Source organism: Daucus carota, chromosome 6 (assembly GCF_001625215.2).
Source record: "Daucus carota subsp. sativus chromosome 6, DH1 v3.0, whole genome shotgun sequence".
Lineage (NCBI taxonomy): Eukaryota > Viridiplantae > Streptophyta > Magnoliopsida > Apiales > Apiaceae > Daucus > Daucus carota.
The window spans coordinates 14,489,715-14,516,145 of record NC_030386.2 but is presented as its reverse complement, the minus strand read 5'-3'; the positions used below and the strand labels follow the sequence as shown (position 1 = coordinate 14,516,145).

At 34.6% G+C, this 26,431-nt stretch overlaps 4 protein-coding genes and 1 long non-coding RNA gene across 12 annotated transcripts; 1 reads left to right on the top strand and 4 right to left on the bottom strand.

Annotated features, from left to right (window-relative positions):
- Positions 1-485: 485 nt before the first annotated feature.
- Positions 486-4,343, bottom strand: LOC108225077 (probable cytokinin riboside 5'-monophosphate phosphoribohydrolase LOGL10). Of its 6 annotated transcripts, none has more exons than XR_010284763.1 (6): positions 3,905-4,342; positions 2,263-2,391; positions 1,948-2,132; positions 1,597-1,873; positions 872-1,021; positions 486-731 (listed from the first exon to the last, which is right to left on the bottom strand). XR_010284763.1 is itself a non-coding variant. In XM_064080348.1 (5 exons), exons 1-5 carry the CDS (start codon positions 4,169-4,171, stop codon positions 787-789), a joined length of 885 nt encoding a protein of 294 aa, XP_063936418.1. In that variant the 5' UTR covers positions 4,172-4,343; the 3' UTR covers positions 486-786. The 6 variants fall into 6 exon arrangements, 4 of the variants coding, with proteins under 4 accessions (XP_063936418.1, XP_063936416.1, XP_063936417.1 ...); XR_010284764.1 differs by having other exon boundaries at positions 486-813; positions 946-1,021; XM_064080348.1 differs by lacking the exon at positions 872-1,021 and having other exon boundaries at positions 486-813; positions 3,905-4,343.
- A 2,018-nt stretch (positions 4,344-6,361) lies between these two features.
- On the top strand, positions 6,362-8,818 carry LOC108224556 (small ribosomal subunit protein eS8). 2 transcript variants are annotated; one of them, XM_064079954.1, is made up of 5 exons: positions 6,362-6,517; positions 6,631-6,703; positions 7,274-7,607; positions 8,160-8,329; positions 8,559-8,818. In XM_064079954.1, the coding sequence occupies exons 1-5, from the start codon at positions 6,514-6,516 to the stop codon at positions 8,605-8,607; spliced, it is 630 nt and encodes a 209-aa protein (XP_063936024.1). In that variant the 5' UTR covers positions 6,362-6,513; the 3' UTR covers positions 8,608-8,818. The 2 variants fall into 2 exon arrangements, with proteins under 2 accessions (XP_063936024.1, XP_017254704.1); XM_017399215.2 differs by having other exon boundaries at positions 8,519-8,818.
- A 644-nt stretch (positions 8,819-9,462) lies between these two features.
- Positions 9,463-11,492, bottom strand: LOC108226544 (uncharacterized). 2 transcript variants are annotated; one of them, XR_001807678.2, is made up of 3 exons: positions 11,336-11,492; positions 10,819-11,069; positions 9,463-10,733 (listed from the first exon to the last, which is right to left on the bottom strand). It is a non-coding gene; the product is annotated as an uncharacterized LOC108226544 (long non-coding RNA). The 2 variants fall into 2 exon arrangements; XR_001807677.2 differs by having other exon boundaries at positions 9,463-10,690.
- Positions 11,493-12,286: 794 nt separating this feature from the next.
- On the bottom strand, positions 12,287-19,100 carry LOC108193033 (glycerophosphodiester phosphodiesterase GDPDL3). The gene is made up of 9 exons (XM_017359599.2): positions 18,735-19,100; positions 17,528-17,821; positions 16,570-16,685; positions 15,982-16,483; positions 15,466-15,504; positions 14,967-15,245; positions 14,581-14,723; positions 13,782-14,268; positions 12,287-12,835 (listed from the first exon to the last, which is right to left on the bottom strand). Exons 1-9 carry the CDS (start codon positions 18,847-18,849, stop codon positions 12,534-12,536), a joined length of 2,277 nt encoding a protein of 758 aa, XP_017215088.1. The 5' UTR covers positions 18,850-19,100; the 3' UTR covers positions 12,287-12,533.
- A 5,219-nt stretch (positions 19,101-24,319) lies between these two features.
- On the bottom strand, positions 24,320-26,150 carry LOC108225908 (uncharacterized). Its single transcript, XM_017400862.1, has 5 exons — positions 25,917-26,150; positions 25,781-25,827; positions 25,160-25,397; positions 24,591-24,821; positions 24,320-24,508 (listed from the first exon to the last, which is right to left on the bottom strand). Exons 1-5 carry the CDS (start codon positions 26,148-26,150, stop codon positions 24,320-24,322), a joined length of 939 nt encoding a protein of 312 aa, XP_017256351.1.
- Positions 26,151-26,431: the final 281 nt, after the last annotated feature.

Genomic DNA, 26,431 nt, shown 5'->3' with positions numbered 1-26,431 from the left:
CAATTTACGGGCAGTAATGCCGGCTAGCAATCACAGCAAGTGACAAAACTATTGGCCGATAAGCAATTTTCCAAGTGTGATAGGTTGTGACAGATGTAGACTTAGGTTTGGATTATTGAATTTGTGTGCTTATTATTAGACTTGGAGAGAACAAGAGTTCAGGTAGCTTAATAAGGGTTAATGTTCTGGTGTTTTTTCCAACTGAGAACTACAGTACTGAGAATTTTCAACTGGGGACTATCCAAGAGTGTGCTATCATATGTAACTGTTGTGTTAGAGAATCTGCAGGTATCATATATGCAATTCAAAATCAAGACTAAAAAGATAAGTTTGTAGGGTATGTAGTTTCTATCCAAATGTATCTGCCATTGATGCAAGATCATATGGAGTGATACGTAAACTTAGCATGCCTGATAAGCAAGCAAGACTGTTCTTCAAATAGTTCCTCGAGTTTATGCGTTTTGCAATCATCTTATTTCCTGTAGTGTTTTTAAAGTTAAAAAAACTTGCAGGGAGCCAGTGATTACAACAGACGAATCTGGTTTACATGTCAGGTTAAGTTTCGCTCTTGAGAGTTTGATCAATATATAACTACAACGTAAAACAGGAAGGCAGAAAGCCTAACTCAGCAGAACCTGACAAACTGGGGTTTTTAATTCAGTGATCGTTTTCCTAATACAATATCAATGTCTCATTGTATTCCTAATTCAGTGATCAATCCTTTTGCTTCCCTGAAATTTTGAAAGAAATGCTGAGACTTTACCAACTGGATACAGTTCCCGCAATCTAAAGCCAAGGCACTGAAAATAATCTCTGCATACATTGTTGCAAATGTCAGTGCCTCAAAGATATGAAAAAACATATATCATACCTTCACAATAACTAAGTAGACAATTAAGCACTGGTCTTCATCCATTCAGGAAGTATGCGTGCTTCTGAGCTAACCTGAAGGTCAGCCTCCGCAGGAATTTCTCAACTTAACTTGAGGCTCCGTGCAGAATATAGGTATTTAAGCAAAAGTCTGCGAGCAGTAACAATGTCAAACAGACCTCCTACCAGATGATGACTTACGGGAAGTACTTTGCTGAAGGTACCATGATTATACAATTCTGCTGTCGAAATTGGTATTATAATCGCAAGAGAAAAGAACCTAGAAAGAAATTCCGCTGCTTCATCTATAGGTGTACAAGATAGCAAAATTGTTCAAACATTTGTTGAATTGCTTCTAGGATTATCAGATAACGTCTTGAGTAAACAAATATGTCAAAACAGTGCTTATTATTATGGATCCATTGCACAAACCAATGTAAATAGGTTGTAAAGTTATTTAGATGTACTAAACATTGCTAGTGTCCAGGATAATATGTCCAATAAAGAAAACACTATCCAAAACATTAAAAATTCATCTATGCTGCTGGTGTCATGTACTTTAACGTATCACCAACCTCCGGTCTTAGGCATCTCCTCAATTATACAAAAAAGAACATAAAAACAAATAGTATATAGTTTTCAGTTGTTTGTTAATGTAATCTCAGAAGGAGGAAGATCATAAAATTTTGCTAAATACGTTAGAGCATCCAAATTGTTATCACATACTTTCCACAAGGACTGAACCTCTCCTTCCCCGACAGTTCCTTCGTCCTTGCACTGATCCAAAAACTCTAGCAGCTTGGAATAGAAAGAGTCGTAGTTCATCAATATGAAGGGGACTGGATGTACTGATCCTATCCTTTCCAGTTGAATTAATGTTAAAATCTCAAAAATCTCATCTAGAGTCCCTATCCCTCCAGGGAGGCCAATTACCGCAGTCCTGTCAGAGTTACTAGCCCTGACTGCAGCATCCACAAGTCCATGCTTTCTTGCGGAAAAGAATCTGCATTGTCTTTCAATCAGTTAATTGACAATCTACAGATAAAGCTTGAAACAGCGTTTCTAAGTTGACATTACCTGCATGTAAGGTAAGTGTCAGAAGGGAGATAGGGATGATAATTTGTGGCAGTCCATTCACCGGCTTCTTTAGCTATCTTAAACCCACCAACAGCCTTTCCTGCTTCTAAGGCACCCTGGGTGACAGCATCCATTAGGCCTGGGCCGACCCCTGACCACGATGTACAGTCCAAAAGGTTCGCGACCTGCGAAACCATACATATAGGAACAGATACATTTACACATATATCTTAGTATGTACAATATCGGTATTAGGCTTCCTATACTTGTGAACTCAACTAATGACAAGTATATACGGAAAATGAAGAGACATACCTCTCTTGCTAATTCTAGTGATTGGTTGTAATGTGGGTGGTCATCTCCCAATCGTGAGGATCCTAGATAGACAACACCCCTGCCAAGTCTGTTTATGAGTTGATAGCATCTTTGTATTTCCTTGTTCACCTTTTTTACCAAGATATAGATTAGTAAAGATAAAGATACGACCATGTCAGTCACAACGGTACTAACAATAGTGAGTAAGAAATATTGTTCTACATACCAAGTAAATTAGCTTATAGGCTGTTTGGTTGGGGTAACTAACAAAGGAAAGGTAAAGCTGTAAAGGTAAAGGAAACTATTGGTGTTTCATTAAAATTGTCATTCTCTTTAACCCTTTTTAGTTTTAGGTTTATCCTTCTTCACAAATCACAATCCATTCCCCATCCCCACTAGATATTTCTTTTCCTGATTCATTTTCATTTTTTTTTTTTTTTGAAACAAAAGGCTTTCATTACTTCTTCAAATCATCCAAAATAATCTCCACCAAATGAGTAGGAGGAGATGTAAACACAATAAAGCAATTTAACATACAGGGAACTCTTGCCAAACAATGAGCTTTCATTTATAATTTATGTTTGAAATCATAAAAAATAAAATTAATATATATATAATATTTTTAAACATTAGAAATTATTTTTAATTTTTAACATTAATCTTTCCATTCTACTCATTTTCCTTTCGGAATTCTATTCCAATTTCTCAAGGCCCAAACGGCCCCTTAAAGTGTTGAACTTACGGTAATTATCAATAATCTCCATTTGTTATAGCAAACATGATAAGGGAAAGATTATTGTAGTACACTATGGTAGATCGGTAGTCTATACGATTATAAACTAAAAGGTGGTTTTTCAACCAAAAGTTCTATAGGATAAATTGAAGTTTTAAGGTATTTACCTAAGATTATAAGAAATTCATGAGAAAATGGTGGCACAAGTGTATGTGGTCATATTCAAGGATCTTGAAAGAGTCTTCAGAAGTATTTTAATTTAGACATCTGACAGAACTCTAACGGATCAAAGACCATCGCGGCGTCAACTGTTGCCTGACTAGAGCCCGTTTGGCTGAGCTTATGACTTTGGACTTAACGCGACTTATCTGAGAAGCTGAGATTTTAAAATATTTGTTCGGGTAATTTTGACTTATTAATGACCTACGAGTTATTAAAAATATAATAATAAAAATAAAAATGATTTATGAGTAACTTATGAGTTAGGAGTATTTTTTATCAAAAAAAAAAGTTCAAAAAAATTTAGTCACTCAAAAAAGTAACTCAGACTAACTTCTGGCTTTAAATCAGTTTCCGGCTTATTTCTGACCTTAAGCCGACTTCTGGCTTATAACACAAAGAGACATTTTCCAGCTTAAAGCCAGAGATGACTCCAGGCGCAAACAGGCTCTAAGCTTCTCCTCTGTGTAAAATTAAACTTTAATCAACATATACTGAAAGGCAAATTTCAGCAAAATCCCTAAAAATGTAGTACTAATCAGAGATTGTATGCTTATGTTCCGTGAAAACATATTACTCTCAATGCTCGGTACTTCACTGCGCGGAATCCTCAAATAAACGAAAAATATAAACAATTGATGAACCGCGATTGTTAAAATGGTGGAGAAAGGAAGGATAGTTATTAGTTACCTGGAGTGGACTTGTTCTCTCATCAAAAGCAATTAAATCAGAAGAAGAGGACGATAAAATAGATGCCGATGATGATATTATTCTTGATGTATGCTTGGACTTTAAAATCTGAGGATAACAAGGGAGTATTGTCGTTGTCTTCCTCTTGCTCTTCGAAGACGACGACGAGACCGCCAGCTGATTTGGCTGAGCCTGAGGATGATGATTGCACGAGAAAATTGTGTTGACAAGACCTCCTGCTGCTCCTACGACTGAAAATTCCCCCATTTCGATTAAGCGCTACTGCTTGTGAGTCCCGAGAGTTTAGTCGGGGACAACCACTTGGTTGTACTAGTTGGTTTCAGTGCCAAGAATTTGATGCCTTCTTTTCCCACATTTGCCAGATTCCAAATGCAACCATCGATGTATGTACTATGTACTGTTTGGTATTGCCTCGGAGATAACTAACAGTTTTTTATTAAAAAGACATCGGAAAAAAAAAAGGATTTTTATCCTTTTGGTTGCAGGTTCAACTTTTAAAGCGGGCAAATTTGTGATTATGTCTCCTGGATCATTGCTCTGTCGCACACAGTGCGATTTATCTGATTCACGTAGTTTGCAGGCTATTGCGTGAACTCGTGGGTTTATTCCCTGCGCACTCGAAGGGTAGCAGCTACGGTTCCTATGTAAAAAAAAAAACTAAGATCAGCTTTGCTAAATAATAATTTCTAGTTTAAAAACTGTTTTTAGTGATTTTGTAAAATGTAGTATTAGAGTTCACTATCAAATCTCATCAAAAATATTATTTTTTATATTATAACTTAAAATATGTAATTATAAAAAAATTATTAGAAATTTAATCTTTATAATTCATGTTTTTTGCCGATACCTTTTTGGACAGTTAACAATTTTTAACAGCATTTTCAAATTCTTGATACAAGGTTAGGCAATCATCGGCATTTGCAAGTTTCAAATTATATGATCTGATTATATAACCAAAAAAAATAAGAGAATTTGAAAAATATACCAACTTTTGGATATTTGTTTGTAAATATAATGTGGGTGTTTGGCAACACTGATTATAAGTGTTTCCGGGCTTTTTTAGCACTTTAAGCTGTTTCTGCTTTTAGTAGTGTTTGGCAAAAAAAAAAAGCAGGAGTGCTTATTTTGGATTTTTTAAGCTAGAAGCTGGAAGTTAGAAATGCTAGCTTTTTTTGGATTTTTTTTAGTAATTTGCATTTTTTTATGAAAGTTTTAAAATTTTAATATGTAGTAAACTTTATTTATTATAGAAGTTTCTTTTATTTTAATAGTTTGAATTTTTTTTTTAATTTATAAATTTAAATTACCAAACACACAATTGACTTATAGATCAAAGTTATCCAAACACTTTTAATAACTTACAAGTCAAATTCACTTATCACTTATAATCTATTTCTTATTATAAGCAATAAGTCACTTTTTTTAAGTTGCGCCAAACGGCCTCAATACTTTACCTAAAAACTTACAAATTTACAATCTTTTAACATATAAACAATTAAACTCCACAATCTTGCTCTTTTCTCACTCCTCTCACCGTCCCCTCTTTCCTTCTCTCCTTTCGATGTGTCTCTCACAATCATATCTCTCTTGCACTCCCCAGTATGTCTCCCATCACTTTCATTAATTTTTTCTCTCGCATAATTTTCTTCCCTCTCAGTACTTTCCGACGTTAAGCTCATTGAGTCGAACGATCACAGACGGCGCGGGCTGGAAGAGTAATTGTTCGTGCTTATGGCTCAAATGAGGTGAGGATGTTGTGATTTTTGGAGGTGGGTATAGAGTGGTGATGATGACTGCTGATTTGAGTGTTAAACCAGAAGTGTTGGTGTGGTGGAGCTCCCAATGAAGCGCATAGTCTCGGCAGGGGATGACGAGTCTAGTGCGTGGGAATGAAGCAGGATGTTGTTTGACGGAGCTGCGATGGCGGTGAATCATCAAAGTTTATGGTGGATTGGATCTATATGGTGAATTTTGTTTTGTTTTTAGCTGATTACATGGTTGTTTTTTGATATTAGTGTTGGCCTCGTAGGGCACCCATTTTTCTGTGTAGCAACCAGTTATAACTTATTATGCAAATAAATGTAATTTAAAAATAAAAAATCAAAGTTACATTTATGGTTACATATATAATTGCTAGCAGTTGCCAATATGGTTGCATTTGCGACTCCGTATTTTTGCATATATGTTTTGAAAAATATTAATTTGCAATTTGTTTTGAAAAATAACAGTATTTTTACAAAAAAAAAGCCTATAAAATTTCATATTTCGATCGGATTCCGAGAAGAAACTATTTACTTATGATTTATGAATACTCCTAAGATATATTAGTCTATTCACACATTTTTAAAAACTTTGTTCGCATATATTTAAAAATTTCTTTTTATGAATAAAAATACGATAGTACATTTTTATTCATAAAATAAAATTTGAAAAAAATATTTATAAATATACGTCAAAAACTCTTAAAAGTATGACTCTTATATCCCGACTGAGCGAGTACGACGATAGTAGGGTTTTAATTTAACAACACTACCAATTTTACTCTCTGCCGCCGCCGTTCCCGGAGATTAGAACCTTCCTCTGCAATCATGGGTACGTGTATCTCTGTGTATGTGTTTAGGCATAGATCATTCTAAATCATCTCTTCACTTCTCTCATCAAATAAAATTCAATTGTTAAATGTCGATTTCATTATTAATTCGCAGGTATTTCACGAGATTCTATGCACAAGAGGCGTGCCACTGGTGGCAAGAAGAAGGCATGGAGGAAGAAGCGAAAGTAAATTTATATGTCACTGTTCCTATTAATGTTTAATTTTTATTTTTTTTGAGCTTAAATTTATCGTAGATTTGTAGAAGTATCCTTAAGTGTTTCACTAGAAGTGGCTCAGTGTTCATTTGCGATGCGTAATTCAGAATCAGAATAGTAATGCAGACGATTAGAATGCGGTGTTTTCTTAAGTTATTGTGAAAAACTAATAGCAACCTGAAATCGCATATGGGTTACTAATAATTGAGAAGGTTTTAGCTACTTGGAAGGTTTATGATAATTAAATTTAAATGGACTGTGGTGGGAAGTTTATGAACTTTGAATTTTGATGGACAGTGGTGGGAACCGGGAAGTTTGATGATCTTTGAATTTAAATTTTGAGCTTACTGAGTACTCAATTTGTACTTTTATAAAGAGTATCAAACTGTTGAACAGAGAGGTAGGGATTTTTCCAAGCAAGAGGAAAGAAGTGAAATGCAGAGGACTTGTTCCTTATTTTAGCTATGTAATATGTTAGTACCATTTTGTGACTTAAGTGATTTGAGGGAGATTGTTTCATGATATATCATTGCTTTGTAGGTACGAGCTAGGAAGGCAACCTGCAAACACAAAGTTGTCTAGCAACAAGACTGTTAGAAGGGTAAGGGTCCGAGGTGGAAATGTCAAGTGGCGTGCGCTCAGGCTGGATACGGGGAACTACTCTTGGGGTAGTGAGGCTGTGACTCGGAAGACTCGTATTCTTGACGTGGTCTATAATGCGTCCAATAATGAATTGGTGAGGACACAAACATTGGTCAAGAGCGCAATAGTTCAGGTTGATGCAGCACCATTTAAGCAATGGTACCTTCAGCACTACGGAGTTGAAATTGGTAGGAAAAAGAAAAGTTCCGCTGCTGCCAAGAAAGAAGGAGAGGTATGCACCTTTTTTACTTCAGTTATTTGGTTTCTATAATTTTCTACTTTTATGCTGTATTTTCTTTGGATTAGCCCTTCAGTCAAACTATGAAACAGTATTGCTAGTAAATTGGTGATAAAATAACAATTCTCATGCCTGATTTCTTCACGAGTCAGTTAATCTGTCCGCATATATATATTAGGCTCAACTTTTGTCATAGTTTGTTACACAATTATACACCATAAAAAGTCATTTTCTTTAGTATAGTTGTGTCTAAAGCCTCTAATGCAACTACTAAATCTGTAGAAGGGGGGTTTGTTACGCAATAATACACCATTAAAAGTTATTTGCAGTATAATCGTTTCTAAAGCCTATGATGCCACTGCTAAATCTTAGTAGGGGTTTAGTGCTTTTTGGCGAATGAAGAAATGCATGGCGTAGCAAAATGATTTGTACTTGAACAATGATAATCTGATGAGATATGTTTAGTTCTGCATGCATTGTTGCTATCAAGCAATGTAATATACTAATATGTATGTATAGTTGACCGTGTACTGGTGTAATGGATAGTATGGTGAAGCTGCTACTGAGGATGCAAAGAAAAGCAACCATGTACAGAGAAAAGTACAAAAGCGTCAGGAGGATCGTAAGATAGACCCACATATTGAAGAGCAATTTGGAGGTGGTCGTCTATTAGCTGCAATTTCATCACGACCAGGCCAATGTGGTCGTGCTGACGGGTATGTGATCACATCTTCATGTGTAAATATCTGACTTCAAATTGAGTATTGGGATTTTTGTGAAAAAATCATTGATGTTAATTTTTCTTTAAATATTTTCTTATATGTGGTGTCCTTGTACTTTGAATATTTACAAATCGGTTTTTTATCCACCTGACAACATAGTTTTTTGTTCTTTTCATTTGACAGATACATTTTGGAGGGCAAGGAGTTAGAGTTCTACATGAAGAAACTTCAGAAGAAGAAAGGAAAGGGGGCAGCAGCTTAAAGTTTTTTGACCTATATGGAGATTGGAGAGCTTAACTTAGCCTATTCTTTATATTGCTTTCATGTAGTTCTGCCGCCTATTTAAAACTTATGCAAATCCAATATCTTATGTCCGGTCTAAACTCCGTATTTTGGGAATGTTGTTTTCTGTTATATCTTTGAACAGTGGTAATATCTAGGAATATTTACAATTTTAATATACTCTAAATACTTCCCTGTGAACACTTGAGAATTTTAGTTTGTCGTGTGCGGCCATGAAAATGTGACAAGCTACGACTAACGTTTTAGAATGTTATGACTGCACGTTTTAGAATGTTATGTTTGTCTGTAGAGTTGTACAATCAGAAAAATGTGACAGAAGGATGGTGATATTGTGACGCTCCTTTACAGCATTGCGATAATGAGATACATCTCCACATATGACAGATGAGTGATGATAATGATATTATTGTGATACTCCTTGACTGCAACATATGAGTGGTGATATTGTGATACTCCGTAGCATGGCTGTATCTGCTGTTATAAAATCATATTAGTTTTTGAGTATATACCACTCAATTTTTTTTCTTTTTCTTCTTTTCAGATTTTAGATTTATTATTCTGTAGTTGCTTGGGCAGATAATAAACTTTAGTCCCACTCTAGCTTCTTAAAATTTTGAAATGCAACGTAATAAACCAATTGTTCGACACAAGTATTGGTTATCAGCGGTCGAGTTTGCTTGTGTTTTTTAAATCGGTTGATTATTAATGGTAATGACTTGTGCAAGGCTTTTTGCCAAGTGTACCTTCTGTCATTTCTTTAGATATATATTTGTTTACTGGGATTCTCATCAGTTATCAATCTGGTAAGTGCGCATCAAAAATCATGTACAAATTGATGTTTCCACAAACAAAAGGGACTTCATCAAGCACTGCTTAAATGATAATTACAAAAGATAGCTCCTTTATTCAGAAGAGCAGCACTTGTGAACAAACATTGTCATTGCATAACGATAAAGGTGAGGTCACAGCTCAAGGCTACAAGAATGAGGAGCAACGAAGTTGCCTCTTGACAAAATTACTAGATTGTGCATAAAAACAAAATCGGCTAAACTGTAATATACTGTAGCAGATAATCAGTACCAACCAATTTTAGGGGCTGCTATCCACGACCTCATATGTGATTCAGAAGTTCTTAAAGCAACAAACAAGTGGCCCAGACAATGTCATTGAATAAGTCGGACAATATAACTTACTCGGTAACTCTTTTTTTTTTTTTTTTTTTTGACTTGGAGAGCTGTGCAGTTTGATCATTAACTTGTCGGAAAATATATTATTATAGGTTAAGCGTTACACACCACATGCCAGAAAGAAGTATTGATGAACTTTATCAATATACATTGCATAATAAAGTTAAATAGGCATCAGAGGCAGAGCAAATAGCAAGTATTCAAATTTCAGAGGTAAAAGCACAGCACTGCAAAGGACCTTATTAACCTTATACAATGGTAAACTTTAAACTACAAAAAAGAAATCTGTAGAAATGGATTCACTAAATAAAGTTTCAAACATCAAACAAATAATCAAGTGATCAAATAATTCAATGTACTTTTATAACCTGCTGGATTATTGTTCTAAACTCTGTTTGACAAGATAGTTTCAAGCTTTGGTTTGAGCTTGTTGGAGAGCTATGCTTAATAATCAACTTTTCAGAAGATATAATTAATTGTGAAGCTTCTATTATAGGTTGAGCATGATACAGCAAATGCCAGAAAGAAGTATTGATGGACTTTACTGATATATTGCTTGATAAAGTTTGGGAATAGGCATCAGAGGCGGAGCAAGTAGCAACCCTAGCCATATGGATATTGGGAACTCTACACTAGCGCTAAAAGGACTGAAGTTGCAGTACAAAGTATGATGAGGTCAAATGAAGATTATGAACACTTTCATCCTTATAGGAGAAGAAATCTTCCATGGGAAGCAAATATGCAGCACAGACGAAGTGAAATCGAAAAAGCAACAGATGTTTTAGCACAAAAGCGGAAACTGGAAAGATACCAGCCTAGTGGTACAGCGAGCAAGTATTCAGATTTCACAGGTGGATGCACAACACTGCGTATTGCAAAGGATCTAATTAACCTTATGGAATGGTAAACTGTAAATGATAAGAAAGGAATTTGTAAAAATGTATTCATTATATATAAAGTATTAAATAGCAAACAAATAATCAAGTCACGCACCAATTCAGCGTACTTCTATAACTTGCCATATTTCTGTTTTAATCTCTGTTTGACAAAATCATTTCGAGCCTTGGTTCGAGCTTGTTGAGGAGCCACATTGACATACGACAGGTGCACGCCAGCAGCAAAGATAGAGGCACCACCAAGAAACATTCCGAAAGTCATAAGCAACTTCTTCGGTGTTGACGGATAGCACGTAACCATGTGATACTTGTTTTCTCTACTCTAATCAAGATAACAATCTTCAAAACCTGTTACCAACAAATTTCAAAGGGCATAACTGAAAATAAGCACAACAATTCAATAACCCTAACTAATTCCGACAAAATTGAAAAACATCATCATAACAAAGTGAAAGCTTGAGCTACCGGAATTGAATGAAACAGATTCTATGCATTAGTATTTCGCTCTGACCTCAAATCAACAAGACATGAAGAAATTGAATTCGTACAATTATAAATTTGATTTGCAAGAAATTCACGAGATTGCAAGGAGGTGTTAACATGGAAGAACTTACATAGAAGAACGCAACAGATTGGTTTGAATTGCCGATTGCTTTGTTGTGTTGGAGAATTGAGAAATTAGCAGCTGCTTCGAGTCCAGACTGGGACGGCCAAATCTCAAAATTCTCAAGTTTCTCGGTTTATTTCAGGATAAATGCCCTTTAAATCCTTTATATTCGGAGTTATATACATATATGGATATAATATTTTAACTCGACGATCTTATTTTTCAAATGCAAATATTAGATGCGTTTTGCGTAGTTCTCGTACCAAAAAATATATATAACATATGAGACAATCATGATACCGAAGATTAAAAGAGCATAAACATTACCGTTAAAACTTAAAAGGTATATTTTTTAGGCGCTAAAAATATATCTAAAGAATAAATGTATTTCTTTAAAAAAAAGAACATTTAATATATTATTTAAGTGCTTAAAGAAACGAGCAAACTTTATATTAAAATTGTCAAGTTTGCTCTTTGTTATATACCATTTTTTAAGTGAGGCCAATCATAACATAACACATACTTAGAAGATTGAATCCGTCAGAGTTATATTAAGCCGCATCGATACACAATCCAAGTATTATAAATATGAGAGATAAGTTGGAAAATAATATATATTTGGAGAGTTGAATCGGCTGAGTTAAAATGTTGAGACCACATCAATACCCAACACAAATATTAGAAATTAAAGGACATTAAGCTTACATTTCACTATTTAATTATTTAAAATTTTCATTTCGATTAAAAATCATCATAAATCAAACAAAAAAATGACACCATTCAACTCAAACTCGAATTGCGAAGTTATACACTCACTCTGAAATTGGAATGGAAGTATTTTACTCCCTCTTCACTCCTTCCCTACATTTATTGAACTCAGAACTAAACTGTTTGTTAAAACGAGTTTTATTTAATTTGCAACTTTTTTTTAAAAAAAAACTATCAGCAGACATGCAACTTAGCGAAAGAATCGAACAGCATAAATGACAAACATAGTATTCAGTTTTTATACACAAGCCCTGTACTCAAATTACAAGGAAAAGGAATGAACAATGTCCTAAAATCTTCAATTCACGCGTTAGGCATCTAAATCATCTTCATCTCAGCTCCAAACATCTGAAAATTTAAGCTAGGCTACAAAACAGGCGAAGAGTAGGAATAATGGAATGTGCAAAATTATTGGGGAATATGACTGTCTTTCGTGTTCAAAATAGCAGAACAGTCACAAGAAGAATGGCAAGGTTCGATACGAAAATGCCCACTACTACTTTAGCTTGTCCACTTGGTTGCTTAGGAGGTGGTGCAGTAGTACCATCGCCAGTACCATTATTACTATCTGGCTTCGCGACAACAGAAGGAAATGGGGGCTCCGTCACATCAGACACTTCCAGGACCGGGCTGGGAGCTACAGCTGCTGGCTGAGTTTGACTGACTGATAAGAGATTTCCAGGACCTACAGGAGTCATGTAATTTGGTGTATCCTTTCCTAAAGTTAAGCAACGGTTTCCTGTAGAGCACCATAAAAAATAAGAGAGCGGAAGAAAGAAAAGGCAAATTACTCTATGATACGACAAACCAAATATTACTGCTCCAGTACTTTCCTAATTTTAAGAAAGAAATTCAAAATTAAGTTGAATACTTTTTACGATGATAGAAATATGTTTTACTTGGATAATAATTTTTTTGTAGTTATATTTCTATTATAGATAAGTAAGTAAATATTATAAAGAAGAGTCAAAAATAGATTAGGGAAAAAAATACTTGTGTCGACTATAAATTGGAAAAGATCAGAGTGCATATAATCGTGAGTATCCCACTTAACACCACATGACGAGAATGCAAAGGGTTAAAAAGTGTGTAGAGAGATGCACACAATAGAGTTCTCGCACAAAGTGAGATAATTGTGCTCAAAATGTCAAGTGAGGGAGCAACTTCATTCATGTAAATCATTCTTACAAGTGAAATGTGGTTTTACCCTCTGGTAAGGAGTTTCCTTTTAATTGTGTTGTAATATACATTGGTGCTTGCTATGCTGTTCCATCTTTTTAGATGTAATTCTAGCATGGTTATTTTAGCGTCAAAGAGTTTAAGTAGAAATTTTGAGATAATCTAAGACAAAAAGATCAAGAGATAATTAACAGGGTATCATCCCAAAAAAAAGGCAAGGAGATGGTTAAAAGGTATAAATATATGGGTGTTGGTCTGGAAGAATCAATTATTAGTAAGATATGTCCAGCGGAGAAAAAGCGCTGGACAAGAGAAACCTTAAAATGATTCAGTTTTCCGCTGGATGACACTATAGCTCCCTTGCATATGCATCAAAAACTTAGGGTTAAGCCATCCAACAGTTTTTTCCGCTAATAGTATGCCCTGACATGCGTATGTCAGGGACCCAGACCCTAAATATATAGTATATACCAGTATCAGTTCAGCAGGAAACAATATAAACTTACTTCTGTATTTGTTGGCTGTCCCAGGGAAATCAGTGATGACACCATCAATACCACTACCAACAACATATGTGTTCAGCTCCACATATGCATCTGAGAAGAAATCCCATGCTTGAGAAAAAAATTCATTTTGAAAAAGTTTCACGTAGACAGGTAGCTTAAATGCCTGCATCTTTGACACAACATCTGTAGCCCCAGTGAGGAATCCAATATTTTTGCTATAGACAGAACTTTTGCTGATAACCAGAGAATTTGCAAATTTTTTTATGTCCAAGATGGTTGAATTCAAGGCGTCACGGATATCCTCCTCAACCTCATAAACAAGCTCATAGTTGTTTTTCCCCTCCTTTAGTTCAATTAGAACAGCACTATTCGGAGATTGAATCATTACTTTTTTCCTTGTCTGATTATTGTAACCAGCTTTGCTCAAGGCATCCACAACAGCGTCTATTACACCCAGTCCCTGTTTTTCTGCTAGGTAGGATGCATTCTGCAAAATAGAGGAAATTCCTAATATCATTAGAAGCATTCCGGTCAAGCTGTAGGGCCCAAAAATAAATGCCACACACCATGACTAGACATAACCTTCGAATAATTCAGATATATTCAGATTCTGGACCCATGACGACAAAAGGAATCTCAGAAATTTCGAAAGAACCCGTCCAAATGATAAGATGATTCTCTACCAAACTTCTAGCTAATGTAAGTTGTTAAAATTATCGTAATAGTTTTGAAACCTATTGAGATCATAAAGTTTGACTGTGAACGTATTACAAGAGATCAAGAAACCTAATAAACTCACCTCAATGCGAATAAGGACACCAGAAATAGAAGTTGCGTTGTTTGCCAAGGCCAGAAATTCCGATAATGCCACAAAACTTCCAGCATTCTTGTTTCGAGGATTCCGATACAAAAATGCATCTGAATAGGGATTTGATATCACCGCTGCCACGAAATTTTCGATAACATATCAAATTATGAGCATAATAAAAATCATAACCATTACAGAAGTGCAAAGGTATTGAGTGACAAACATAAAGGAAGAAGAATTTCTTAGACACTGATTGATGGATACTTTTTGGAAAGCCCATATGATTGAATTAATTAATAATTAAAATATTCTGTACTTTGATAATTTCAGGTCACCGGCATACACTGTGAAAAGTGGCAAGAAAAGGTTCAACTTACGTTTGAGAGTTTGTATGTCACTCCAGTCGATGCTGAAGGAGAATATTCCCTCGCTATTAAGCTCAGGAATGTTGACTACTAGGTTGCTGAAGGATTGAGCAGCTGTGGTTCTCTCTATAAGGTTTATCGAGCCTAGACAAAATGGTGTTCCGTCCTTCGACATTTGGACCGGACAGTCAAGAACGTCAGCCCCATCTGAAATAGCTTGTTTATATGCTAAATCAGTACAACCAGGGTATTCCCCACTTGATCCTTCGTGTGAAATGACCAAAGGGATTGCTGCAAGGAGAAACCAAAAGATTTAATCATGCTTGTGGGTCTTCAGTTGTACAAGAAGTAAACCATGTAACAATAATACAAGAAGTAAACTATGTAACAATAATACAATAATGTACAGTAGGTTTTAACAATGAATTCTGCATCATTACAAATAATATATAAAAAAAACCTTAAAACAACAAAAAGAAATAAGATGTGTGCATAAATTATAACGACATACCTGGTCCAGAATTGTTTTTGTCCATATGAGAGAAACAATCTGCAGAAACAAAGATAATCAAAAGAAGAACTAATTTTCATATTAACAGTGAAACCATAAGTATGTTGGAGCTATCTAGAGCCTAGGATTTAAGTAACAATCTGCAGAAACAAAAATAATCAAAAGAAAAACTAATTTTCATATTAACAGTGAAACCATAAGTATGTTGGAGCTATCTAGAGCCTAGGATTTAAGTAATTTCCTCACAACATAGAAAGGGTAGGTACTCCCTGGACATAATTATCTCTTAGGTAATCTTACTTGATCATTTGTTTATGCCATATAGGACATCTTACTTGGACTAATACTTAGATTGCATAAGCAGTATGGAGCACAAAGGGCCAGAGTGGCCCGACGTCCTATTCACAAGTGTACAGTAGTAGGCGTGGGGAAAAAAAAGGTTCCTGATAAATCAGCAGTGAATTACATGTTATTATACTGAATAAAACATGGAAATAAAATAGTAATACACGTTACCTATGGCCTCTGATGGAGTTATTGGGAAATCAGAAAGCACACCATCCACGGAAAAGTTGTCGTTGTCGATAAAATTTAAATACTCGGCTACAGGATCATAGTTGTAATCATAAGCAAACGGTATATCATTGGCAAAATCAGATGCAAAAATTTCAAGTCCCTCTTTATGAGCATCCAAGACGACTGAGGTATGAGGCTCCAAATATAGATCTTTATCCACAGGCCATATGTAGGTTTTCGGAACTAATATTCCAGATGAAAATGTTTTAATAAATGTCAGATTCTTCAAAAGAGAGCCGTAGGTTTGGTTGGTAGAAGGCTCAATATCACTCTGTCCTAGAAATCGGAAAATAAGTTTTGTTTGACTAGGTTTGAATCGTGTAACAATACTTCTAAGAAAGTTAACCTCTGGTGATGAGATATAATTAACGATAACACTTCTAGATGCAGATATCACGAAGCTTCTCATGCTTAAATTATGTTGGCTGAAGAATGCATCATGCTGCAAACAATTTAAAATGCATAAGCTGGGCATATAACATAACGAGGAACTAGTAATCATAGAACGATGTGCAGATCGAATATTACCTGAATATTTAACCAGAATCCAGGTGGTTTCAATTGCCTAGCCACCTCTTCAACAGTAACTACTTGAAGGAAGCTCCGATCAAAGAGATTGGACCTAGAGAAAACTCCTTGGGTCACTGTACAGATTACAAAGAAGTTTATTAGTCTGTCAAAATCATCAATATTTGTTAAGCACTTCTATAATTATCATTTAAACTCCAGTCCAATGTTTACACAGAAGACTTTATGACAACAATTGGTTTGTTAAATATATGTTAGGCTTTAGTGGACCCGGAGTGGATTGAATAGGACCGGAGGTGGGCCTGTGGGTATGACATATAAGGGTGGGTGTTGGTAGGAGGAGTTTCCCTTGGTTTCTATTTAGTTTATATTTGATCGTTTGCCTATATATACATATATTTGGTTGCTACTACGTCTCTTCTTCCTTGTGCGTTCTCAAAATTTTAGACAGTTGTCTTGAATCTCAAGTTGGCCTCAATCTCGTACATGTTTAGTGTTCATGTATTCTTTCTAAAAAATTTGAAGGACGCAAAATTGGTAAATCAGATCGGAATCCAGAGTGAATTCTACGAAACAGAACGGCTATCCAGGATGATGGTTCCAATTAACAGCTACATGGCACTACCCACGAAGCGTGTAACAATGATCCAGTCACAGGTTTACACATACCAAGAAGTCATAGGAAGCTTCTGTAAATTACAGCTATATCTCATGCTGAGAAGCCAAGTCAGGTAAACTTTAACAAGGTCTAAAGTGGCTAATCTTTTGGTTAGAAAAGGTTTTACAAGATTTCATGAAGATTGTACAACATCGACTGACGACAGAGAATCTTAAGTGTACATAAATTTCTTCTCAAACTTATCCTAAGCTTCCTGGTTGTATAAATTTTAGACATGTCTCTTTTTCCATGATATCCCTTTTCATCATTAAAAAGATTAATATATCAAAGTTGACTTACAGGATACATTTGTGAGAGCATCTAGGGTGAAATCCACTGAAAACCATCCAGTCCTACTAACACCATTCACAAGGTAGGTCTTACTGCTTTGGTTGAATAATGCCCCAATGTCAGAACCATTGTTAAGAGTAACTTCCGGAAAACAAATTCCAGCACCATCACTTGTTAGTTGTACGTCACACCACAATATCATATCAGGTAAACCAGTAATTAATGCCAATTGATATGCGTCCAGACTGGAATCAGGAAATATCCCAGAAAAGCCACCACGTGCAATGGCTAGAGGTGGATCTCCTACAAAATGAATAACATAAGTGAGTTTTATACTATTTGGGATAATCTTAATATTAACGAAAAGAGAGCAGTGCAGCATTTAAAAACTAAAAAATTCAAGAACAAACCATGAAATTGCTAGTCTTGGATCACTATAAAACTGTACCCTGTTTCAATGAATTTGAACTATTACATTTTAGCTCTTTCCACCAGCCAGAGAGCGCTGAGGTTGATAAACCAACTGGACAATGACACTAGTCAGGGCGCAATGCCCATTCAACAAAATTCGGTTTCTCCACTATAACTACAGTATAATAACTTGCTCACTTTGGGTAGTTTGGAAATTACAGAGCAATAGTTTTCAATCAATCCGTGAAATGCTCAACACCTGCCTTGATTTTAACTTCGTATGGTGATCCTACTTTTTGCAAAATTCCCCAAAAATATATTTGAAATGAAAATTTAATTTAAAGCCACTGTATGTGCATAATACTTAAATCGCATTAATACTGAATTTCCTATAATTGCCAAAATTTAGTAAAACCTGTAAATAGTTGTCCATATATTCAGCCAAAGTACATATGAGTGAACACGCTAATCAGCAAGCAACAATCTCATTAAATGAAAATATGTAGAGAGACGCAGTTCCATTAATCAAGAGACAAATAAAGAAGGGCACTTACTAATTAATAACCAAAAATAGAATAACCAAAAATAGATTAATCAAGAGACAAATAAAGAATGGCACTTGCTAATGAAAATAAAGAATAGCATGTGGCTATGGGCACACACCAGACAAACCCAATTACTAAATACTGAGCAAAAAAATTTACTGATCCCGAAAGGAAAAAAACTCAACTTGCCACATCTTTCTTTCTGTCGAGGGAGAGGGGGGGGGGAGAGAGGGAGGGAGGGAGGGAGAGAGAGAGAGTACCGCTTAATGTCTTCCACAAAGAAGTGTTATTTTTACCAGATCGCTGAGCAGCACCAAACAGAGGCAAGCAAAGAACAAAGAAGAAGCATAAAGCTGCCGCCTTTAACTTGAACATTGCCGGAGAAGTGGTCTGTTATCCGGAGAGTATAGCTCTCACAACTTGACTATTGTTCCTTCTAGATTAATCTCGGGATTCGGGAACGCTGAGTTCCAGTTTACAAAAGACTAGCAAATTTAAGACATGGGTTTTCTATATTTATCTGAGGAAGACTGGAAGAGAGGAAGGTGACATACTATTATTATAAAATTAATTATAATTATATTAGTTAAAAGATTTGGTCCTTGAAACTACTATATAATATATATGGAAATACTAGTAGTAATTATTTTATGTATATTTGAAGAGCCGGCCGGTTGTTAATTTGTTATTATTTGACTGACGGAGTCGCTGGCAAGCCTGATCGGAGCTAGCTGCTTAATAAAGCTTAAGTAGACCGGAGACATGTATGCCAAATGGACATGATTACAGATAAAAAATTAAGATGTCGAGGTATTTCAGCTTTCTCGTAAATTTTTTTTGCCAAGTAAATATAACAGATTTCATTAATTAGAATAAAACCATACTGGGATAACTCCCAACTGACGGTACAAACCCGATAAAAAATAAAATAATTTGTTTCCTGACTGTTTAACAAATAAAATATTAAAAATTCTTGAATCTAAGAATGAAATCAAAGACATATTATTCAATATAAATTGCACCGACATCTCTAAATACATTACAATTGACCTTAACACATAAAAAAAATTGATAGCCGGTGTTGAGAAATCCCAATTGCATAAATTGAGGTTGGAGAAACTGCAGCTCGACTATCTACTTGCTCGATATCAGCAATAAATATGTTGTAAATGGAATACACCAAAAAATGAACAATATTCTGTTGTGAAAGGTGAACTCTTGGAATAATCACTGTTGCGGTAGTCTTGATACAGACTTTCTAGATCTCCGAATACACCAATTGAATCACTCTCAAAGGACCAACATATAAAAACAAAACACACAAGAATACTAAAACATACGACACACTTCAAAAGAAGAGACACAAATCACCACTCCATAAAGAGAGACATAAAATCACCCAAAAGATGAATGCAAGATTCTCACCAAAAGGTGAAAATTATTGAAGGAAAAATGAAAAAGAAAACAATAGCCTGGAGAGAATAGATCTCCTAAGATGACTACGATTATTTAGATAGTAGAAGAGAAAGAGAAGAGTAGACGACAGAGCAAAGGAGAGAAAGGGGGTCGACTCTCATTGTAACCCTAATGCTTTCTCGTAAGTTAGCCCGTTAATAATCCACCCAATTGATTATTGAAAATTCTTATAATTTCAAATTTCTAGATTAACAATTAGATAATTTTCTTTATTTGATGGAAATTTCAATTAATGGAAAACTAATACTTCTCATTGGAAGTTAGAGGTTCAAATCAATTTTTTAATATAAATATGATAGTAATGATTAATGTTTTTTTTTGCCAAAGTAATGATTAATGTTAGCTTTTAAAAAATGACAATTTATTAATTAACCAAAATGTCTGACAAAGGGATCTCTGACAACAAATGCGGAGTAGATATAAACAAGTTGTAGCTATTCAACAACCGTTTTTTTATGGTATGTATGCCCATGTACACACAATAAACACAAGAATTGATAATTTTATTTTGTTTTGATTGGCCTAAACCCTTGAATAACAGTGTAATCTCCTGAATTTACAACGATCACACCAATCAAAATACACAAATTCATAAATTTTAGTGCCTAGTATGTGCACATGGGTACAAACCTATTGAACAAACATGAAATTCTAAACCATTTCATCAGCTGTCCTGTTTGCTTCTTTCTAACATGATAAATTATGAGGTATATCAGGTCACTCATTTGTCCAAGAATACTCTTGCAATGGTAATAAAAATCAATAACTGTTCTTTTCTCTGGATAAAAGATGTAACTTTTTTTTCTATTTACTAATATGTTATAAAAACATATTCATCAAGATATAAAATAAAAAAAGGGTTAGTTATCGACTTATAATCGAAGTCGTTTAATAATATAAGTAGGTTACTTATATTAATCATGGGTTCTCACTTGAGTGATATCAAATAGGTCACCACCTTAAATTGAACAAAAAATATAACACATAAGCCATAGGCAGGACCAGAAGGGGCGATGAGATGCTAGAGCCCTCCTAACCTCGAAAAAATAGTGTATATTTTTTTTCAGCCCCCGCTGAATTATTCATGTTAATATAATTTAAGGCACTTAGATCGAGTTCAAGAGATGCCTTATAACATGTCTTAATTCATAATTCAGGGTATTTGATGAAAAATGTTGATATAACAAAATCCTAGTAATGCTTTATATCACTAGGACAACCTCTTGAAGTCTTATTTATAAAGCACCTCTCTTTCCTTGTTCTATCTTATATATTATAATAAATTGTTATACATACTCGTTTTCTCTCTCTACTTAGGACTTGGACTTAAACTAACAAATACATTCAAATAGATACACTCATAAGTCATAAGCACACACTTGACACTGCCCTAACTCAGCTTCTCATTGCGATAAATTCATTCAGCCGCGAACCCGCGACAACATGCTCAGCTGCGCTCTCCCTTCCGGCGGCTGGCTCCCAGTGCCCACTGCCCACAGGCCCACAACCTGCTCTCTCCTACTGTCTCTGCCTTTAGTAGGCTTAATATTTCCGGCAATGGGGTTCTTGCGGGAAGGACAAACCGGGCCATTAATGGTTCTTATTTTATCACGCCACACAAGGAGATGGAGACATCTTGGAAAGGAATAGTAAAAAGCCATATCACTTGGAGCTGGTTGCTTACGTTTTTTTGAGGTCTACAACCGTTATGTTGCGTAAAAAAATCGCTATTCTATAAGTCAACTTTTTTTTCCGGCGCGGCTTCTTATTGCTGTATTTATGTTAATGCACTCAGAACAACGTTCTCTTTCAGGCCTTTTAACCAATCAATACGCGCAACCTAGAGAGATGGTCGTCTCTTTTTTGATGAATGTGGTATCAAGGTTCGGTATTCAAATTTCAATCAGTCTTTTACAATCTCACTTGCATCCAAATTTGAGCTTCTAAATATTATTCATAATTCCGCCGCTGACCATACACTGACAGACATGGTGCTGAGCTAGATATTAGACATATAATTAATGTAGAAAATCCATAATGGATAATATTTTGGATTTCTTTTTAACACATATACAAGCTATAATCGCGTTAATTAAATGATTTTTTATTAAAATATTTTTATATTCACTAACAAAGTATATATTTATACTTTTTTTGTTAATTAAATGATTTTTATATTCAGGAATTTGACTTAATGTGATAAATATTTGAATAATTTTATATTTAAGGTGACTTATAAATTACTACCTCCATCCCAAATTAGATGGCCCCGTTGACTTTGGGCACGTAACTTTAGGTGCATTGACCGTCTACTTCCAAAATTTATTTTTTTTATTTTTTCTTTTGTAAATAAAAATTTCATATTTAAATATTTATTTGCAAAAATAAAATTTTAAAAATAAGTCATGTAGCTATGCGGTCAATGAACCTTAAACTGTGTGCCCAAAGTCAACGGGACCATCTAATTTAGGATGGAGGGAGTATTAAAGATATAATAACAAAAGATTGCATATGTTAGTGTCGAAATTAATTTTTATTAAAATATCACAAAAAAAGATAAGTTGTTCAAAATAACATATCATATAAATTTTTGATTTTAAGTCGATTTGTGACTTATCTTTAACTTGTTACACAAACAAATATTTTTAAGTTCAAAATCGAAAACAGTTTAAAATCCCAATTTTAATCTCGGCAAACTAGCCTTTTGAAATGCATGTAATATTGGGGTTGATTATAAATTAGAGTCATTGACCAAAATTTGATCTTGTTTGTATCATCCATTTAAAATAAAGTTACATTCTAATAATTTTTAAAATTATATATATAAAAAATTGACCATCGAAGGTTTTCTGAATAAATATATCCAATATTTTTTACTACTTTATTTTTTCTAACCAAACATCTTCTTTTTTCAATTGACCAAACAGCTTCCCTTTACAATTGAGTTCAAACTTTATTTGTGTAAACTTTTCGGATCTATTTTTCTATTTTTCATCATCACATTTTCTTATGCAGAAATTCACGTCAAACTCCAATAAAATTCATGCCATATAATTTAACAAAAAAAACGATTATTTTAACCTAATTTTGTAAAAAAATACGAAGATATAATTTGAAGTAAGTGTGCACATGAGACTAAAAATTTATTGGTAATCCTCTTGATACATTCAAATGAAACAAGTGACCAAACTGATAACTAACCCAATATTTGAGAGATAGTTGCAATTTTTAACCATTTAATTTGTTCAAAGACTCCAAAAAATAAAGTTAAATTTATTTATTAAAGATAGAAAAGCTAAAAATTAAGAAAATAATGTTGAAAATCGAAGTGCCAAATAAATGGAAACTAGCGAAAAGACAGGGAGAAGAGAGTGATGAAACTGGGACCCTCCGATAAGAAAAGAAACATAGAGTAATATGGGCTATGGATTATTGTTATTGTTGTTATTATAAATACATCGCGCACTCAAAGCCGCGTTTAAATGCCTGCCTACGACTGCAGACTTGTTGCTGTTTTCAGGTGAAAGGGACAAGGTGACGACTTCACATTATCCCCTCTCTTCTCTACATATTTATCCGGGAGCGCGGGGCCAAGTTGATAAAATATATTACTCCCTCTATTTCAAATTAGATAAGTTTTTGAGCCAGTTGCATTTCGGTGGTCAAACTTACCACCGGTTTACAAAAAAATGGCTACATTTCCTGTTTTACATATCGGTGGCTATTCTTTCATTTTAAACAGATTTTAGTGGCTCCCGTTAAAACAACTAACAGACTTAACATATTTGACGGAATAGTTAATTTTTAACTAATTAACTTTACTGTTGAATTATTCTTTATTTTTATATCATTTTTTAAATAGATTATAGAGTTGTAATATTAAATTCAAATTAAGCCAGACTAACTAGACAATAAATAATTTACAGGCTCTAAAATTTTCAAATGCTTAAAATTATATAACCTTAAATGAAAAATTAAATAAGATAATTCACAAAATATTAAATAACATAATTCACGGAATACATCATCAGTGCATCTTTTAAAAGTACTACAATCCAAATTTTGTGCCAAAAACACAATAAGCAGAGCACCCATATCAGGGACTTACGTATGTTAATAATAGAAATATAGTCACGTAAACCCAACCACAAAAGATAGTTCACATGGACTCAAGCATTTTTGTTTTTTTGTGTTGCTCTCAAAGATTTCACTCTCTCAAGCTCCTTTCTGGTAGTCACGTTTTGGCCCATGTGTAAGAAGTATCTAGGCTCTGGATTCGATTCAAGGAGTTGGAATTTTGATTTGCCATCCCTGGTCTTATGAAAGGCCTGTTAAAAACACCACCTTGCAGTTGCCTTGTGTTTGATGGCTATGGAGTTGGTTGTACGATGGGCTCCTGACTTTCCTGTAAATTATCAACATGTTGTGAAACACCTTGGCTTATTTCAACTTGTTCATTATTTTCACTAGCCTCATTAGTGCCAGTGATGCCACCAGTCTCATTGTTTTTCCCACTAGCCTCCGCAACTTCTTTTTCTTTAACCTTACCATCACTTTTCTGCATTTTTAACTAAGTAATTATGCACCAAATAAATCTCAGAATAATTTACTTAACATATTAAGCATACATAAATTATTACCTTTAAAGAGCAAGTCCTTTTATTGTGTCCATATTCCTTACAGTGACCACATCTTAACGTGGTATTCTCTCTTTTCAGCTTTGTAGGATACACCGCTGGAATATCATTTTTCCTTGATCTTTTTTTAGGTCTTCCTGGAGCAGTTTTGACATTTGGTGGCAAAGGTTTTGGATATGGTGTTGACTCCCAAAGTTCTGCTCCGTTAATTGGCTGTAGAATGTGCTCATACACCTTGAAAAAAAATAGAAGACATGTCAAAGAAGCCATTTTGTATAATAACATCTAGAAATAGATAAAATGTACTCCCTCTGTCCCAGTCTATTGTATACGTTTCTTTTTCACTGCTCGACACGCTTTTTAAGGCTCTTATAAAACATAGTTCCACAACTTATTTTTAAGATTTTCTTTTTTTGTATAAAAATATAAATGTTATACTTTTATACAAAAAAAGAAAATCTTAAAAATAATTTACAGAAGTATACTATATTGAAGCATTAAAATCCGTGCCGCGCCCCCGTCCCCCAATGTATACTATTGACTGAGACGGAGGGAGTAGTAATTAATGTTACCTTTAAATACATATCTCTGCTGTAAGATGGATGTATGCCTTGTACAGGATCTATGTTTCTAGAATGATAGCATGCCACGGCATGAAAACACGGTATTCCGGACAACTGCCACTTGTTACATGCACAAGTCTTATTAAAAGTATCCACAACCATTTCATAGCCTCCAGAAGTACTAGTGACAAGAAATTTAGGTCCTCCTGACCATTCCACCAGAGTATCCGCAGACCTAGTTATTGCCCTGTATAATTTTATCAGCCACAATGTACGTATAAGGATTGCATACATTATCATATATTAACCAAGTCTTTCGCTAACTTACTTGGTCAGTTTTTCATTGCCGTACTGCAAAATGCATCTTCTCTAGCTAACATCTTGTCTCTTCTTTTCTGTATTCTTATCATTAAAGCCCTGTGAATTTCCTTAAACATGGTGATGATCGGCAAATGTCTATACTTTGTGATGGATGAATTAAACACTTCGCAATGATTATTTACGAACATATCACTAAGACAATTACTATGAAAAGCAGATCTAGTCCACTGAGATTTTGGCTTATCCATTAGCCAATCATAACATTTTTTTGAAACCTATAAATTTCTGTATAGATGCATGACACAGAACCTGTGTTCTGCTTCCGGAAATATTGTCTCTACTGCATTAATCAGTCCCTAACAAAATTAAGATAAAAGTCAAATACATTCTACAAAATTATAAATTATTAACATCATAAATTAGTAACTAAATACTTAAATGATACCTTTTGTTTGTCGGAAATAAAAGTCCACATTGCATCATTTTCAATGTTTATATCAGCTTTCAACAAGTTCATGAACCACAGCCAATTGTCATAATTTTTAGCTTGTACAATTGCCCAGGCAATTGGGTACATTCTCTCGTTGGGATCTATCCCAACCGCAGCCAGTAATTGACCCCCAAATGCACTTTTTAGATGACAACCATCAAATCCGACCAATGGCCTACAACCCTCCATAAATCCCTTTTTAATTGGCCCTAGACATATATATATATATATATATATATATATATATATATATATATATATATATATATATATATATATATATCCTATTAAATCTGCCCTTGTCCTATCCAAGTTCCTTGTCATCCATCTCAATCACAATAGTAGAATCTGGCATCACTTTTCTTAGTTCGTGACCGTAGTCCCAAAGCATCTCATATTGTTTTTCATGGCTGCCATGTATAACTTTTAATGCCATATGTTTGGCCCTGTAAACCATTGACTTCTTCAGG